The 17397-nt window shown below is 45.5% G+C and overlaps 2 protein-coding genes and 1 long non-coding RNA gene across 8 annotated transcripts; 1 reads left to right on the forward strand and 2 right to left on the reverse strand.

Moving 5' to 3' along the window:
* Positions 1–418: 418 nt before the first annotated feature.
* On the forward strand, positions 419–2957 carry LOC136464326 (uncharacterized). Of its 6 annotated transcripts, XR_010761177.1 has the most exons (7): positions 419–836; positions 922–959; positions 1307–1387; positions 1682–1726; positions 1820–1966; positions 2506–2549; positions 2668–2957. It is a non-coding gene; the product is annotated as an uncharacterized lncRNA (long non-coding RNA). The 6 variants fall into 6 exon arrangements; XR_010761174.1 differs by having other exon boundaries at positions 1820–2549; XR_010761176.1 differs by having other exon boundaries at positions 2506–2957.
* Positions 2958–3965: 1008 nt separating this feature from the next.
* Positions 3966–6537, reverse strand: LOC136464327 (diacylglycerol O-acyltransferase 2D-like). Its single transcript, XM_066463284.1, has 9 exons — positions 6194–6537; positions 5989–6063; positions 5812–5897; positions 5533–5639; positions 5297–5452; positions 5073–5159; positions 4756–4853; positions 4536–4623; positions 3966–4400 (listed from the first exon to the last, which is right to left on the reverse strand). Exons 1-9 carry the CDS (start codon positions 6403–6405, stop codon positions 4299–4301), a joined length of 1011 nt encoding a protein of 336 aa, XP_066319381.1. The 5' UTR covers positions 6406–6537; the 3' UTR covers positions 3966–4298.
* Positions 6538–9701: 3164 nt separating this feature from the next.
* Positions 9702–16586, reverse strand: LOC136464328 (pyrophosphate--fructose 6-phosphate 1-phosphotransferase subunit alpha-like). Its single transcript, XM_066463285.1, has 18 exons — positions 16331–16586; positions 15442–15614; positions 15235–15347; positions 14457–14645; positions 14315–14382; positions 14119–14202; positions 12596–12649; positions 11891–11971; positions 11717–11810; positions 11538–11611; positions 11363–11473; positions 11229–11273; positions 11079–11135; positions 10843–10947; positions 10653–10769; positions 10471–10574; positions 10145–10310; positions 9702–10035 (listed from the first exon to the last, which is right to left on the reverse strand). Exons 1-18 carry the CDS (start codon positions 16418–16420, stop codon positions 9913–9915), a joined length of 1848 nt encoding a protein of 615 aa, XP_066319382.1. The 5' UTR covers positions 16421–16586; the 3' UTR covers positions 9702–9912.
* Positions 16587–17397: the final 811 nt, after the last annotated feature.

Here is a 17397-nt window from a genome sequence, read left to right on the forward strand (position 1 = left end):
ACGTCGTCGCCCCCCCCCCCCCCCCCCCCCCGACGCCCAGCCAGCCTGGCACCGCCGCTAGCGCTCAAGAGCATCGCCGCGCGCCCTGCGCCCCTGCTCGGCCCCTCTCTCTCTCGCTCGCTCTCTCAGCACCTGGATGGAAGACGAAGCTGACTAGTGGAGCCCACCCGACAGTGACAGGCACCGCTGTCGGGATGGAGAGAGGAGCAAGGCAGGGGTAGCAACGACATTTCACATGCTCATACTGACTAAGCGTCAACATGTCGAGTTAGCGTGGCATGCCACATACGCAAAAGTGGTAAATATATAACTAAAACTTCTCTCATCTGATAAAGTTGTAAGTATCACTCTAAGAGTGATATTCGGATAAGTGTCGATGTTTATAATGGTAAAAATATAAAGGCCCCAAACTTCTCCGGTCTTCACACCTCCCCCGCTCCTAATCCCGCCCCGCGGAACGCCGCCCCTGCCTCTGGCGCCGCCACCAGCGAGGCCGCGCTGCTGGACGTCGCCCGCGAGCCCCTCACCCTCCCCGAGGTCGCCACGCGGCCGCTGGCCGCAGCGACGCCGCCGACGCACCGATGCCGCAGCTCTGCCCTCTCCGTCTCGGCGTCACGACGCGCTCCACCTCTCCCACCAACGCCGCCGGTAACCCCGTCCATGACCGGTGCCACGAAATTGCTTCTCCGCCCTCTCCGGCTCCGATTTGCGACGCGGTCCGACCTCTAGGACCCGACGCTGTGCCGCGCTACCACGGCAGCCCCGCGCGTGGCCAAACCCTAGCGGCGCAGCCCAGGCGGCGACGCCCGCAACGCCTCCGGTGGCAGCGCGTCCAGGTACTGCCGGCTCCCTCTTTCTTTTCTTTTTTTTTTTTGCTTGCATCGTTGCTCAGTTTCCTCACCCTTCGTTGCTCATCTTTAGGATGCAGGATGATTGTGTCCTGGCCAAACGCCGACGAGGTGAACCCCTTTTCCTCTCTCTAATAAGCAGATGACTTAGGACTCCTTGATGTTGCAGTTTTTGCTACCTATCTCCCCTATTAATTCCTGAAACCTGTTTCCTAATGTATGCGCTCATTGATATGTTCTGGACAAGAGTTGATCACAGTATTTGTAATTATCTTTCATAAGCATACAGATTTAATCTATATTTGTTTCTTATTCCATATACTACTTCTTCCAATGATTGGGTGCCCAATGTGTGTTACCTGCAGAACCAAACTTTCAGTGTGTCCGTCTGCAATTAACCCTTGCTTATTTTCCCTGCTTTCGTCATTACTTAGATTCGTATGTCGTTGATATTTCAGGTCACATCTTCACTGCGAAATCGAAGAGTTAGTTCCACAAAGAAGAGAGCTCCACATCTTCCACAAGAACAAAACAACATAGTATGACACTATGTTTCTAATTGATCTAATAAGAAAGACTCTTGGGGCCTTCGTTCCAATAATGCATGATTTAAAATTGTAAGATCTATTAGTGCTGCAATATAGATTATATAACGAGTTCCTGACAGCAATGTACATCAACGTAGCAGCAAATAATTTAAAATTGTAAGATCTGTTAGTGGTACAATATATATTTTATATAATGAGTTCCTGACAGCAATGTACATCAACTTATCAGCAGATAAGTTAAATAATAGGCTTATTTACTGATCTTCCTTCTATCCTTTTATGCAGTTCAAAATTTGCCATTAGATCTTTGTCTTCTGATCTTCTCATGTGGTTGGTATAGTACACTTCATAGGTTCAAAAAGAAAATTACCTCTAATACATGTTTTTGTTAGTTAATTCTGCCATATTCTTCTAAATGAGCAGGACTGCTGAGTCCCAGTCGGTGCCTATGTCTCCTCCCCCGACGCTGCTGCCCGCCTCACACTACAACCTCACTCCTCAGTTGTCCATGCTCAACAGATTGTCATATTCAAAATTCAATACAGATGGCATCAACTGTGAAACCAGCAGGTGAATAGTCAGCACTCAACTTCTGTTACTTGAGCCTTAGTCCTGTACATTTATCAATTAGTTTCAAGATACGGCACAAAAATTGCCATCGAACAAGTTTAAATAACATTATGTTTCACTGAACAAAAAGCTGTATTATTGCTCTTTGCTCAAAATGCCATACGACGTTTACAGGACAAATAATTAAGCTATCGCCAAGATTAGTCGTGTAAGATATTTTCTTTGTTTGGGCAATATCAGCTACCATCCAAAATATACCCCATACGTAGATACCTCATCTACTGGCATCTAACAGTTTGATCAATCCTACTGATATTGAGAATATCTCTGCTGTCAACCCTATTGATCTTGAAATTATTTCTAATGAGCTTCAGTTGCTCATCCCAAACTATGGTTGTCCAGCAATGTTTACATTATGTACATTTTCTACTGTTGCATGCATGTACATCTATAATTACGTCATCAAATCCTCCCTATTATTCATTTCTAATTTTATTTTGAATATTTTTGGCATAACCTATTTCTTCTGTGCCGGAAAGGAGCATCCTGATTCATAAGCTGCCGCTGGGTTCCCCAAAAAAAGGTTACCTTACCTCTCCAATACTTTTCTACTGTTGCATGCCTCTACGTCTGTCAAATGTTTGCTTTCTGAATTTTGTCACCAATTCCTCCCTATTATTCATTTCTAATTTTACTTCCAGTATTTTTGGCATAATCTACTTCTTTGCTGGAACGGAGCATCCTGATTCTACAGCTGCTGCTGGGTTCAAAAAAAAAAGGTACCTTTACCTCTCCAATACTGCAATCGTAATCCTTTGCAGCTGACCTTAGCAAACGAAAAAAAAAAGTTTTCCATATTGATCTTACCTTTCCACTTTATACCATGTAATTGTAAGGTACTGCTGCAGATTTACTGTAAAGAGAGATGGATGTATTATTGACTTTATAATAAGATTGGAATGTCATACTTTTGCATGATTATGCATCCATATATCCACCTTTCCGACATTACCATGGCATTATTTGAACCATATCGTCGTCACCTACTAATTGACAAATAAGTTCATCCGTAATTTTACCACAATGCTCGCTTCTTCCAAACTTTTTTTCCCTACACCCGCGGCAACGCGCGGGATTTGTGCTAATTCTTGATAAAATGCTCCTTTGTAGCGCGGTTTACTTCTTAATAAAATAACACAGTTCTTCTACGTTGCTCAAGAAAAAAAAAATATATCAATGCAATGAGGAAAAAAATCAACGCAATGCAACAGGGTACGTTGCTCGTTTTGCCAAAGGAAAGACTCGTGCAGAGCTTCTTCGAGTCTTTTGTGCTAACACCAATCCGAAGCAACAGTCTATACTGGGTGTGTTTGATTTGTGCAGCTACCCCCATGCATCATGAGGTGGTGCATTATGAGTTTATCCCATGAATTTTGATGAAATTAACCCATTTCTCATGCATATACTAATTATTAGCTTGTGAGGAATAAGGTGGTACTCAGTCTATTCCACAAACCAAATAAAAAAGTAATAAGTGACAAGACGATGAACCACATCGTTCCTTAAACCAAACACTCCATTAAGTTTCTCATGCTGGGTCCGAGGTCTGATGAACCTACCACTGCTTAGTTTTTGTTAGTTTAAACAAATGCATATCTTTGCATCCAAACCTCGAGGAATTCTACGAAAGAGCACCAAAAGATGAAAAGATGATAGGGGCATCACAGAAGCATCCTAGCAAAGATGCTGCTACTCTTTTCGTTCCAAATTATAAAACGTTTTTGACTTTTCTAGATACATTGCTTTTGCTTTTTCAATATATTTAGACATAGCGTCTGTTTAGATCCATTAGCACCAAAAAAAACAACTAAAATTAGTACTAACGGATCCAAACAGACCTGCTAATAAACCAACCTACTCATTATTAGCTGAAGGGCTGCTAACTATTAGTTCCATTAGTGAGTTTGGAGTTGCTAATAGGTGCTAATAGTTCAGCACCTTCAACCCACAATCCAATCATCTATTAGCAAGTGGATCCAAACATCTCTCTGCTAACAATTAGCAGTTATTAGCTATTAACTAGCTAATTTTTAGTGCTAATGGATGCAAACAAACCCATAGTATATATCTAAATACATAATAAAAGTTATGTATCTTGAAAAACAAGAACATCTTATAATTTAGAATGGAGGGAGTACGGAATTCCAATGGTGGATCTGTGCTGAAAAACATCATAGCTCAAATGCTACGAGCAATTGAATCGATGGGCCTGCACAGCCATTTTATCCCTAAACCCCAGCTGGTAAGAGCTTTTGGTTGGAACAACACGCCATCAAAGAACTCTTAACCGAAGATCAGGGTATCCGGTTCTGGTCTTGTATTTCTCGAACAGATCTTGCATCGCAACAACGAACTGTCTGTGGACTTCATTTATCTGTTAAGACACCAGAACAAAGTGCACTTTAGAACACCTCTGTTTTTCCCCCTTGGTAAGTTATACGTGTTTAAGTTATAAATAGCATTTCCTGAAAATTTTTCCACGGTGGATTGCTCAAAAGGGTTTCTTTACCTCCTCAATGGTAGGTTGAGGATTCTTCACAACCTCAATTGGCCTCCCAACAACCACATGCATTGGTGTTGCAAAAGGGATGGGAGTCCTGCATTAGATAGTGCAGTAGACTCTTAAATTCTTGGATACCATTATGGCAATTAAACAGAAAATGTATCAAATTCATGTAGATTAAATATGCAGGACCAAAAAAGAGAAATGCAACGCAGTAGAGAGTCACCCCAATTTTCCCCAGAAGATGATTGGAGAAAATTTGATTGCTCTAGCAATCTTGACAATTAACCTGCCACCTGGCCTCCACCATTTGTATACATAGCTCTGGTTCGAAGACAGGAAACATAATCAGGATCAGAAATTGAATATCTGGATTTATTGATAGGAACAAAGAATATCAAGTGCACATTTCTGGATTAACATTAGCTAGCCTCCTGAAGTTTGTAACAGATAACTTTTCATTAGTTGCATGCTTCAGCGCCTACAGTTAAGTGTAAAGGTATCATTACACTGCATATCACAAGCTAAAAGAAATGCTGTTACCTGTCCGAAAGCAAAAACGGGGACTACAGGGCAACCCATCTCTATAGCTATCTTAACAAAACCTTTTCTTGATTTAAGAAAAGCAACCTGCCAATTGGAAGGATTGTTTGTTATTCAGTTAATATGATATGCCTTCATTCAGCACTAAGTAGTCTAGCACAAGATCACGAGAGTTGAAAATAGAATGCAAATACTAACAAAAATACAAGAGGATCAAAGCAAACCTCTGAATCATGATCCATATGAAGTATTTCCTGCACACCTCCTGGCACTATAATACAGCTATAACCAGCTCCAAGGTAGGAGTAGAAACTCTTTCTCGATGCAGGAGCCAACCCCAACCACGTCCATATTTGCCTTAGGAAGGGGGTGTAGAACACCTAGAACCAACCAAACCACCGGGTGAGAACAGAGCTACACTAACTGTACTTCTTGCAAGCTAACATTGGTGGAGTCTCACCGCACTGCTTGCAAGAATCTTCATCTTTGGTAGCGGCATGAATCCAACAAGGTCCCCGAGGATCCCAACAGCGATGGGCAAAACTGAATGAGGCTCATAACCGAACACTGAAAACACAACAGTAAAATCACCAGTCCAATGGCTCTGTTAAGTACCCCTCACTTTGGTGCTCTTCTAGTCCTCTTTCTTATACGGCTAACGGCTATAGAATCTACTGAAAAGGTTAGATACGGGATTCTATCATCCAGAAAGGGAAAGAAATGGTTAAGATGAGCTCACCGTAAGCTCTGTTGGAATCAAACGCGCCGTAGTCCTCCACGTGCAAAGTGACGGGAAAATACCCAATCACGTACTTGCTTATGAAGCTGCAGACGCGGCGCGCGCCGTCCGAATGTAAGATTCAGGAATCCAGCGGGGGACAATAGGGAGCAAATTAGTCAATAAGAGGAGGAGAACCTGGCGATCTTGCGGCCCAATCTGCTCTTATCATTGAGCGGCACGAACATGATGAAGAGCTGCGTCGCCAGCACCCTGCAGCACGAAACAAGCGCAAGGATGAAGCGGTCGCGCTGACTGAGACGGGCACGCCGGCACGGCACAAGGTACCATCCCGCCGATCCCGGGGACGCGAAAGAAAGGAGGGAGACGAGGGGCGGCGTACAGTGCGGCGACGCGGCGCGGGAAGAGGAAGAGCGAGGCGAGGACGAGGAAGGCGTTGAAGTGGATGGCCCCGAGCCACAGCGCGAGCGCCACCGTGGTCCGCAGCGGCGAGTACGCCGTGCCCCGGAACACCGTGGTCCCGTCGTCCGCGCGCTCCCCTGCGGCCGCGGCCGCGGACGCGCCGTTGCTCGGGCCATTGGTTGCCGCCCCCATTCGGATCGTCCGCCGGCGGGAGCCCCGAGGCGACCGGCAGAGAGATGGAGGCGTGTCGGTCCGGTCGGGCTGGGTCGTGCGTAGTAGAGCCGTAGAGAGGGTTCTAGTGTGGTCCGCCCGCCTCCCCCGCTCGCGTCTGAATCTGGTTGCTGATCACGACGTGTTCCCCCAGGATTTCTTTTCTTCCCTCCGTGCGGTGGTGTCGGGGCTGAGCGGGACTCCGCGGCAGCGCGGCTCTTGCCAGCGCAGCGGCCAGCGAGAACGGGAGACCGCTGCGTCGGCAGCCTGCCACCGCCAATCGTGAGGCGTGCGTGCGGATCGAAGCCGATCTGACCGAGCGCAGCGCACCGTTAGCTGCTGAACCGAACGGACAGGTAGATGCAGTGGTGCACCGTGCACGGGAGTCGTTGTACGCGGTTCGTACGCCTGCGTCTGCGTCCGGAGGTCAATTGTTTCTAGCATGGGCAAAACTGTCGTGTGACCTGGATTGAAGGCAGCGACAGATTTCTGGATTTCAGCTAGGTTAGTTAGTGGTTAGAGTTAGCAACGTGGCCTATGGCACGGTAAGAATACTCTCTCTTGTCGCGCAGGACGACGTGAAAACGAATGAAGAGAACGCGCGAGACGCCCAGCCGGTTTAATTTGCCGGGAAAGTCTTCGTGGTTGGCTGGCACCCGATCCCACAGCGGAAAGCGATGGAGCTCCAGTCGCATCGGAGCTGTTCGTCGTAATGCGTGGGGGGCACGAGCGGCCAAATGGGTCTTATATGCACATGGCCGCCGCTAGCTAGGACACACGCTGCGGCAACACGGCAGCACGAGCAGACCGCGGCAGCGAAGGTGCACAGTGCACTGCTCCCGCACGCTGCAGTGCTCCACCGCGAGTTATTAGGTGACGATCGCGACAGTGACGCTCCGGTGCCGCAGTGAAGAACCAGCACACAAGCAACACACGGCGCGCTTCTTTGTTCGACGGTTAATAAATTTCCACGGGTTAAGATGTCTAGAGACAGATAGGAGATGTTGAACATTCATTTGTCATCCTCATCTGCAACACGGCAACACTACGACACAATCATTCTAATAATCCCACAGAAAACGATGGCTCGCCAAATTTATTTTATATTTTGTTCCTGTGGGGGGTATGTAAACGGTATACTGTGATGTACAATAACGTTGCCATTTCGTGAAGGACTCCTGGCTGCAAATTGCAAAAGTAAGGTCGAGAAAACTTGTGTGAGCAATGGATCCTTCACAAAATAAAAAAAAGGTCGGTATTGTTAAGACACCGGTATTGTTAGACGCCTCCAGCGAACTGATTAGTTGGTTGAGTTTTTTTTGTGGTGTAATTTATTTACCTGGGTTTAACTTTAAATCATCGATTTGGCACGGATGCTTATATTTTTCTGGATTTATTTCAGGGTTTAACTAAAACTGAGTATATGAGATGTGACTTCGGCACTACTACTAGGGAGGAGGAAGATATTAATTTAGAAGGTCAAGTAGTGCCTAGAAAGGATACCTTTCGATATTTAGGATCAATGCTACAGAGAGACAGGGATATTGATGAAGATGTTAGCCATAGAATCAAAGCAGGGTGGATGAAGTGGCGGCAAGCATCTGGTGTCCTATGTGACAAAAGGGTACCACAGAAGCTAAAAGGTAAGTTTTATAGGACGGCGATTAGACCTGCTATGTTGTATGGTGCAGAATGTTGGCCTACGAAAAGACGATATGTTCAACAGTTAAGTGTCGCAGAAATGCGTATGTTGCGTTGGATTTGCGGTCATACAAGAATGGATCGAGTTCGGAACGATGATATACGTGATAGATTAGGGGTAGCACCAATTGAAGAAAAGCTTGTCCAACACCGGTTGAGATGGTTTGGACATGTGCAACGGAGACCTCCAGAGGCACCGGTGCGTAGTGGAATCCTAAGTTAGGATAGTAATGTGAAGAGAGGTAGAGGAAGACCGAAGTTGACTTGGGTAGAGGCAATAAAAGGAGACTTGAAAGGATGGAATATACCCAAAGAATTAGCCTTAGATAGGAGTGCTTGAAAGACAGCTATTCACGTGCCTGAACCTTGATTGCTTCTGCTGGGTTTCAACTCTAGCCTACCCCAACTTGTTTGGGACTTAAAGGCTTTGTTGTTGTTGTTGTATTCCAGGATTTAACGACTCTATGGTTGTCTCCATCGACAACGAGACGTCTGTGGTGACTTCGTGAATCTCAAGATCTACCGGCTCAATCCTTCAAAGATGCTCATAGGGGTAGAGTTTACGTACGTGAGTTTAGATATGGGGAATGGGTACAAAGTGGCATCTTTAGTTCAAATTCTCAACTTGGCACGGGTGCTCGTATTTTTTTCTGGATTTATTCCAAGATTTAACGACGCTATGCTTGTCCCAGTCGACACGCCTATGGTAATCCGCCGGCTCCATCCTTCAGAGATGCTCATAGAGATAGGATTTACATACGTGTGCTTATAGGAATGAGCGTACCTATATAATATGGACGTCTACGTACAGTGTAATTATAAAAAAACGCCACCTGCTGAGATTATAATAAGTTTGTAATTCCTAAAGGTCATGGAAAGGACGAGGGAGAAGCCGAAACCTCCAGCGACAGATTTCGAGGACATCAATCATCGACAAGTGCTGGCCGATAAACATGGTAGCGTACTACTAGGCCCATAGCGGCGTAGCGTCCAGCACGCACCAGATTCTCCCGCAGGGTGCAGGAGGTACGTCGCCCCGTCGCGATTCCTATTCTCGCTTCGTCTGTCTCGTGGCCGTGGGCTCGTGACCCGCCCGACCAGGCATTCTGTGAGCCTAACATCATACAGCTACACCCGCGGGGCGGGTGGCGTTGTTTGAAGTACTGAAGACGATGAACAGGAAATTCAGCAGACATAATTAGCTCCAAAAAGAAAAACGTAGACACGATGGAATAGGTCCAGCAAACAAGACATGATGGAATAGGTCCAACAGTCTCAAAACCTTCAGCATGCCACGTTGGAATTCTGCTAAATTTAAACGGCTATAATCGCAGTCGCAATTCACGATTTCACCTAGCATTTATGTCCCAGGCTTCAGTTCACCTAAATACCTAATCTCGTATTAGACATGTAGTACACCTAGAGTTATACTCTACTCCATGAAAGAGATTACTCTCAGACCAATGATCAAATCGCTTGAAGCCTCCATACGCAAAGCAACTAGTAAGCATCGTCAGATGAAGAGATTGTTCGCAGACACATTTTCTAATTCAGATGACTGACACAGAAATGTGAAAGCAGTCACAAAATTTGGTTTATTAAGATGTCACAATCCGGCTGTTTCGAAAATTATTCGAGCTCAAACTCATCAACAACAAGCCTTCATAAACTACCGAATTCAAAACTGGTAGAACTCTCCAAAAACTACAAAAGAATAACCTGTGTGGTACCAGGGTCACTGTTTCTAACCTTGATAATAGCCACCATGGGAAAATGGCACCTAGTGAATCAGAGTGTTTGGCCAGTGGACGATGAAGTCATGATGTTCAGTGTCTCCGTCACAGAAGACATGGCACTCAGCGCCACTTTGAGAACATCCTGCGAGCACCCAGGCTTCACAATGCTCTTCACCTGCACCACATAACAAAAAGAATTTAGACATGGCAAAGGCAAAACTTGTTGTCAATTGAGGCTTCCTGTGAGTTAAAAAGCAAAAATATGCTGAGGGCATCAAAACTACCTTCTCCAAGTATTCCTGCAATTTCTTTATCCTGCCCATATAGTCTTGATCCTCAACGCACAATGAAATAGGCTTTGAATCAGCACCTGGTCCTTCAAACTGGAGCGGGCCTGGGTTTCTGTAGACATCTTCCAACAAAAAGCTGGAAGAATTCTGTCTCAACACCCTGCAAAGATACAAGTGTTATTGAGGTCAGAGGCCATATGTACAAGATACTTCCAGATAAGAAGCTAAGGCGGGTGCCCAGAGACCAAGAGTAACTTCTTAACAACATGGCTCGTGTAGCAACTGATGAAAATATAACAAAAGGCAATTCTTAAACTTACTCGTATGTTTTTCCTTTCAAGTCAACGCTGGCCATGTGAACTGCGGGCTTTCCAATTTGGGTGGCTGAAGGGCCACGCGACCATCGCTTCACAGTCATCATAGACTGCAGGGATACAGACATGGGTTAGACGCTACTTTCATACTTATCCTAAATTATTAGGCATACCAACACAAATCTCACCGAAATAGGAGCCGCACCACACCGCCACTTGTTCACTGGACTCTTAAGATTTGTAACTGTAGCCATGTAACCGTTCAAACCGGCAGCTATGATGTGGTAGCACACATGCCCCAAAACCTGAAACCAACAATCACATGTTAAACCAACAGCAAGCAATGTGCTTTATTAAATGAGCTGGGGAGGGACTTGCATAGGCATAATCGCAGTCAAATTTTGAAGGCAGCGCTCCCCTAGCTTGGTAGCCAAAGAAGTGACAAATTGCATTAAACTTCTTTCCTTTGTAAGTGCCCTCCTCCTGCAAAAAATGGCCAAGAACATTATGAACTGATGCACTGATAAAACACTATTTGCTTGCTACACGAGCAGATATGCACATATGCCTCTCAGTTAAACTGGAAGTTACTACAGAGTCCAAAGATAGCGTACCAAACGTCTGTTCATCTCAGTCTCAACTAACTGAGCTAGAAGCTTTTCGGTCTCAATCTGCACAAGTGCACAGAAAAACAACTCGAGGTCAACCAGAAGTAACGATTTAAAACAGATTTGACAGTTTACATAGTCCATGTTCTACTGTACCTGAGAAAGTTGAGCTGAATCATCAGATTCGGGATGGAGAAGTAGCTGCATCAGAGAGAGAAAGATGTTGAAGCAACTAAATTCTGATGTGAACTATAGACATCCTAGAATTATCAAATGAAAACAATACCTACCTGCTTCCTGATAAAAGGGGGCAAAAACTCAAAGAGTGCAGATGCCCAAGGTGAAAGCTGAGAAGATATATTCTCAACAGAAACACCTTGGCCGTGGAGACCATGGATTTCCTATAAACAAATAGCTCCAGTCAGTAAAATTGTAAATGGGTAGTCATAAGACGTGTAAACGTACCTGAAGAAGAGCATATAGTTCAGGAATACTCTCCACAAGGCCCTCAGGAATAAGAATAACCCCATGGTTCTTGTCTGTGAAAGGTACAGGGAACATCAATAAATTGTCATTATCATTATAAAGATAAAATAAAACATGAACATATCAGCGTCTCAAATACAACAGAGATGTAGACCAACCTTTTTCAGCCCTTGCCTGAACCGCATCACAAATCTGCTTCGTAATATCAAAAATTGTAAGTTTGGAAGCAGCCACCTCCTCTCCTAGGATGACCTGAGCATATGATACAAGTTCAAAAGAGTGTAAGCAAAAAAATTGTGACAGGCCACAGGCAAGTGCGGAAAAAAACATACCATGTTCGGATGTGATTGAAGAGCACATTCCAATGCCACATGAGAAGCCTTGCGTCCCATCAGGCGAATAAAGTAGTAATACTATCATTTAGAATGCAGACAAGGCAGATCAGAAATTGGATCCAGTAATTCAAATTAAAGGGCGTCCCCAGTGTAGCGAGCTCCCGCTCTGTGCGGGGTCTGGGGAAGGGTGTTAGTGGCAAGCCTTACCCTCGCCTGTGCAATGCGAGGAGACCGCGACTCGAACCCGGGACCTTCCGGTCACAGACAGTAAGACTCTACCGCTTGCACTAGGCCCGCCCTTCAGTAATTCAAATTCATAAGGAAAAAAAAACTTTTATAGGATCTTCAGTAAAACTTCTGCTCAGCTAGCATTGCATCCTACACCCATGTCCCCACATATGGGATCTGATATGTAGGCTCCATCGTTAAAACCAAGGATGAATGACCCAGTGACTACCCTAGACTTTTAAAGGTTCATTCTGTATCGAGACTTAACAACGTTAATCAGAAATTCATCTGTTTCCTTTTCATTTGAACCTGAATAATTATCATGGCGAACTAATTTAGTGCAGGGATTGCCTCGAAACATTTAGCAAGACGATGTGACATTGGTAAGTTTTGGCAGTTCATCCAATAATATATGATAATGAGCAACGTGCAAGACAGGAGCCTGCAATGCTATCAATCATGTGTTATACGTACCTTCTCAGCAGATAGAGCATCAGTGCACATATTGCTGATAAGCTGTGCGTTCACCTGATAGAACAACAAATAGGATAAAGGGGACCATTACAAACTAGTAAATAGTAACAGAACATAAAACACTACATGATAAATACATGCTAAATATGGCAGTAAACTGCAACTGTGACAGACACAGTATAGCATCACATCAAAGTCGGGTGGGTAACATGAAACATTAATGGTGAAAACAACTGTACAAAACACATAATAAACAATATATAAAAAGTAAAGTTCATGGCCAGTCCTTGAACTTGTTGGGGTGTGTCATCCCGGTACCTGAACTCAGAAAGTGTGTTACTTCGGTCCTTAAACTCTGTTTGGATCTCATGTCCGTCCAAACGGGTCTAGAGGCCCACATGTCAGCTCTATCTCTCATCTGGTCATCTCTCACCTCCGTTGTGGGTTGTGGCCATGCTCAGCTCCTCTACACGCCGCTGCTCAGCCCGTGCTCGCCTGTGGTGTGCGTGTCATGCGGCGTAGACAGACTTGACCACCGTGGCTACTGCTACTGGCCGGCTCGCTAGCACTAGTCTCCGGCGATGCGACCTAACCCGTTGCCGTCGCCTCAACACATCAACGTGAAGTGTCTCGCACGGCCACGCCGAAGCAAAGTAGCATGACTGCACCGGCTACCAACAAATACCTCTTGCACAGGCCAAGCCATAGATGTGCCAAGAACAGAATCGGTGTGCGCGTGCACGCGCTGACGCGCACGAGCGGCGGCCATGGCGTTATGTCGAGGAATCTGCTCCAGCTCACCAAGGCCAATCACCTCGTTGTGTTTCTCTGCACCAGCGGCAAGAACGCCAGGCCACGGATCGGAAGCAACACCGGTCGTCCCTGGTGCCGGCGCCGCAGCAGGAGCAGGACGACGACGGTGGCTGCGTGGCCGTGGTGGCTGCTAGCCCGCACGCCTGCGCCTGCCCAGCAGCTTCTGTGGCGGCGGCGACGCGCCGCGCGGCCACGCGAGTGCTCGCTCACGTGCCTGCATGGCGGCAGCGACGGCTCGCCCCGTCACCCACGTGCCTACGCGGCCGCGGCAATGGCCTGCCGGCGCTTGCTCAGCAGCCGTGGCAGTGACGCGCCCACGCGGCCAGGAAGCAGCGGTATCAGGATGGGATGAGAGGAAGACGACTTTTTTTTCAAAACAATCCTCATAAAAGTTCATAAATATTTGTGTAATTTTTGTGTCTGGACGATTTTGTATATAACCCCGCTAATCTAATATTTCAAGCAATCAAGTCTTTTTTCGGTACGCGGGCACAAATCCATACCCGTTTGGATAAATATGAGACCCAAACAGAGTTTAAGGACCGGAATGACCCACTTTCTGAGTTCGGGGACCGGGACCCTACAAGTTCGAGGACCGGCCATGAACTATACTCATATATAAACTATAGAGAAAATGGAGCACCATAAAACAGTAACTACAAAGCATGTGTTGGGTCCAAGCATAGTGATGTCAATTCAGAAGCTCCTACCTTGCATATGGTGTCAAAGCCAACAGTAGTCTCAACAAACTGGTTCTTAAGGTCCCCATTCAAAGTTACAGGAACACCTACAACCTGTTCAATAGATGGGATCAGATCATCCACAGACAAGGAAATGTGATCACTAAAACTTGACAGAAAGGAACAAGAAAAGGTGATGATATATATTCAAAAAACTTCAATGTACCTTCGTTGCACACTTTGCCTCAGCAAAAGTCTCAGCAAGCTGAGCAGCATCAGTGTTGGAAGTGACACCTTCATAAGATGAAAATCAAAATTTTAATGAAGCAAATGTACACTGTACCGAAATCTTAGTAGATTAAAAATACCTCCAATGATAACCAGAGCATCCAACTTCAAAGCCTGGCAACTAGCCATTGCACCATTGACCTGCTCGGTCGTCCTAATCTGATCCTTTGTCCGACCAAGCATGTCATATCCACCTTGATTTTTATATGAAGTAAGAACTTCATCAGTGATCTCCAATGTTCTCTGCGCTAGTAGACCATCTGATCCACCTGTTTCAACATAAGACGAATATGTTAGAAAACATCAAAAGAATTGCAGTTTGTGTTAAGCATGCATCTAAATGTCAGCTCTGGCAAGCAAGAGGAAGCAAGGGCCAGACAAACAAAGGTCCAAGGAACTCAGGGGCCAGGACATAAGGTGTCTCCCAAAATTTTGGTGTGTCTATATGCATATTAGTAATGTCGTCAATTTTGGATTGCAAACCTAAGAAATTCCTGCATATGCTGCTAGTTTGGATAAAATGAACTCATGAAAGTTGGGTCGAAGATTTTCAAAATGACATTTACATTTTTTTTATTGCCGACATTTACATTTATGACTAAACGCAAAATGATACATCAATTCTGTGTGGTTGATTATCTGCTAATATAATTCCAACAAACGAACAAAGTTATTAGCGTGAGCCAAAACAACAGCAGTTACTAGAAAAATTCAGCGACAACCAAATGCACTACGTTTTTTTTTTTGTAGGATTGAAACACCTGCTAATCAGCAGAACCGAATTGGGATTAACAAGTGAAGACAATGTAGATGATATGATGCTCCAAGGTGATTATTGAAAAGTATCAATTTACTCACCGAGAAAACCAATGAGTTTGCTGTTTTGGTTGTGGGCCTTGATAGCCTCATAGAGTCCCCAAACAACATTGTGGCCTCCTGGGGATTGCCTGCCACAGAAGACAATGCCAACCCTGCGCTTGGAACAAAAGGGGTTAGATTTACATCTTTGAGAGATGATTTTGCGAGGCAAAAGATTTTTCATGTACAGGAACATGAAAGATGTACCTGACTGCGAGGTGTTCAGATATGACCTTAGCATCAGGAACAACAGCCGTCTTCCTGAGGAAGTGTGCAAGGGGCTGCCCATAGGTGTGAGGGAACGCATGGCTGATCACATGAGCGCCTGCCGGGTCAGCTGCAATTGCAGCATCACCATACTCCACCCTGACAGTAGTGCCCTGAATTACATACAATCAATAAATCCATTCCTCAGTGTGTGAACTGAGCTAACTCTGATAGAAACACACAAGAAATCTGTTCTGAAAAGCTATTGACAATTCTTCCCGTCTACTAGGAACCAGCTAAAAAGTGCCCACAAGAAAAGGCGATTTGATGTGGAAAATTATTGAGAATCTACCTATGCATACGAGTTCGACAGTGATTCCAGACTGAGAAGGTCGATGTGATAGCGACTACCGAATCCTAAGTGTTAAGCCTCTAAAAAACTACAATTATAGGACACGTGAGTACAGGTAGATGGGTACATGATCATTGCTACAGAATAATTTCGTCAGTTGACTCCCAGTTGCAATTGCAACCAGCCACTGCAAAACAGATGAATCACGATAGCCCGCGAGTCAGATATGCAGACTGATCTAAAACACAGGACAGCGACGTTCATTACAACTCAGATCCAGTCTCAGCAACGAAAGCGACATCAGTCTGCGACAGCTGATACTGAGATACGCACTGTGGCCTGATCCCAAGTAAACAAATCGGGAGTAGGTGAACGGTGAACCGTAGAAATCAGCGCCGCGCCGATGGAACAAACCGATCCGGCCGGAGGACAATGCGGGATCTGGCGCCGCTTGACACGAGAGACCGCAGATCTGTACCCGGAGGCGGGCAATGGCGCACGCGCGGAACGTAGCAAGAGTAATGGGGAGGTGCGTACCTGGAGGCAGGGGGGCAGCTCGGGCTGGTAGAGCGCGCGCTTCTTCTGCACCTCCGAGAGCTCACGCGGCACGCCGTAGTCGGAATCCATCGCGGCGAGCGCTACACCTCGTCTCCGGCCTAGCTTCCGATTGGTTTCGTTGGTGGGTGAGGGTGGCGCACTGTGATGGGAGAGATGCGGCCTGCGGGTGCGGTACGAGAGGATTTTATACAAGAGGGCGGAGGCGAGCGCTGCCTGCAACCCCTCGCGGCCTCGCCCACGCCAATGGGAATATGCGATGCGCTCTCGCGGTCTCGTCTCGTCTCGTCTCGCCTCCGGACTCCGGTGGTCTCGGTCGGTCCCGACCTGCCTCCCGGTCCCGGGCTCCCGGCGATAGATGATATGTCGCGGGTCGACCGGATTTCTCGTACCACGGCATTGCTGCCTTGTTAGGTTTTGGACCGGTATGCTGGTACTGGTACATAAGACGACAGGTTTCGAGCCCATTAGGCCCGGTGGGCGCGTCCACCAGAAAATATAGAAAGAACAAAGAAGACGCACATAGGACTTAAGGAGCAAATTCAGACGTGACTGATTCATTGCAGAATTCAGATTGAGCTTTGCCAAACTTATATATTAGAGAGATAATAAAATTGATCGATTCAAATATATATATATATGAATTTAAGCCTTATTTAGCATGTCTTGGGCTTCTCTAAAAAGAAAATACACGTTTTCGTGACTTCATTAGCTTCTGATAGGTGACAACGAGAGCTGCTTTGCTCTCTCATATTTTTTAAAATTCAATAGGAGGAGCTTTAACTTTCGATTATATTAAGAAAAAAGTTTATATACAAAAAAAGTTGTGATATACAAAAAAGTTGTGCCAAAAAAATATTCCCTCCATTTCAAATTATAAAATGTTTTGGCTTTTCTAAATACATTACTTTTAGTATGCATATAGACATATTGTATATCTAAGTGCATAACAAAAGTCATAAATCTAGAAAAGTCAAAACGTCTTTATAATGTGAACGGAGTGACTACATGCTAAGCAGGTTTAGGCCCTGTTTAGTTCCAAAAATTTT

The sequence above is a fragment of the Miscanthus floridulus genome, chromosome 7 (assembly GCF_019320115.1).
Source record: "Miscanthus floridulus cultivar M001 chromosome 7, ASM1932011v1, whole genome shotgun sequence".
Taxonomy (NCBI): domain Eukaryota; kingdom Viridiplantae; phylum Streptophyta; class Magnoliopsida; order Poales; family Poaceae; genus Miscanthus; species Miscanthus floridulus.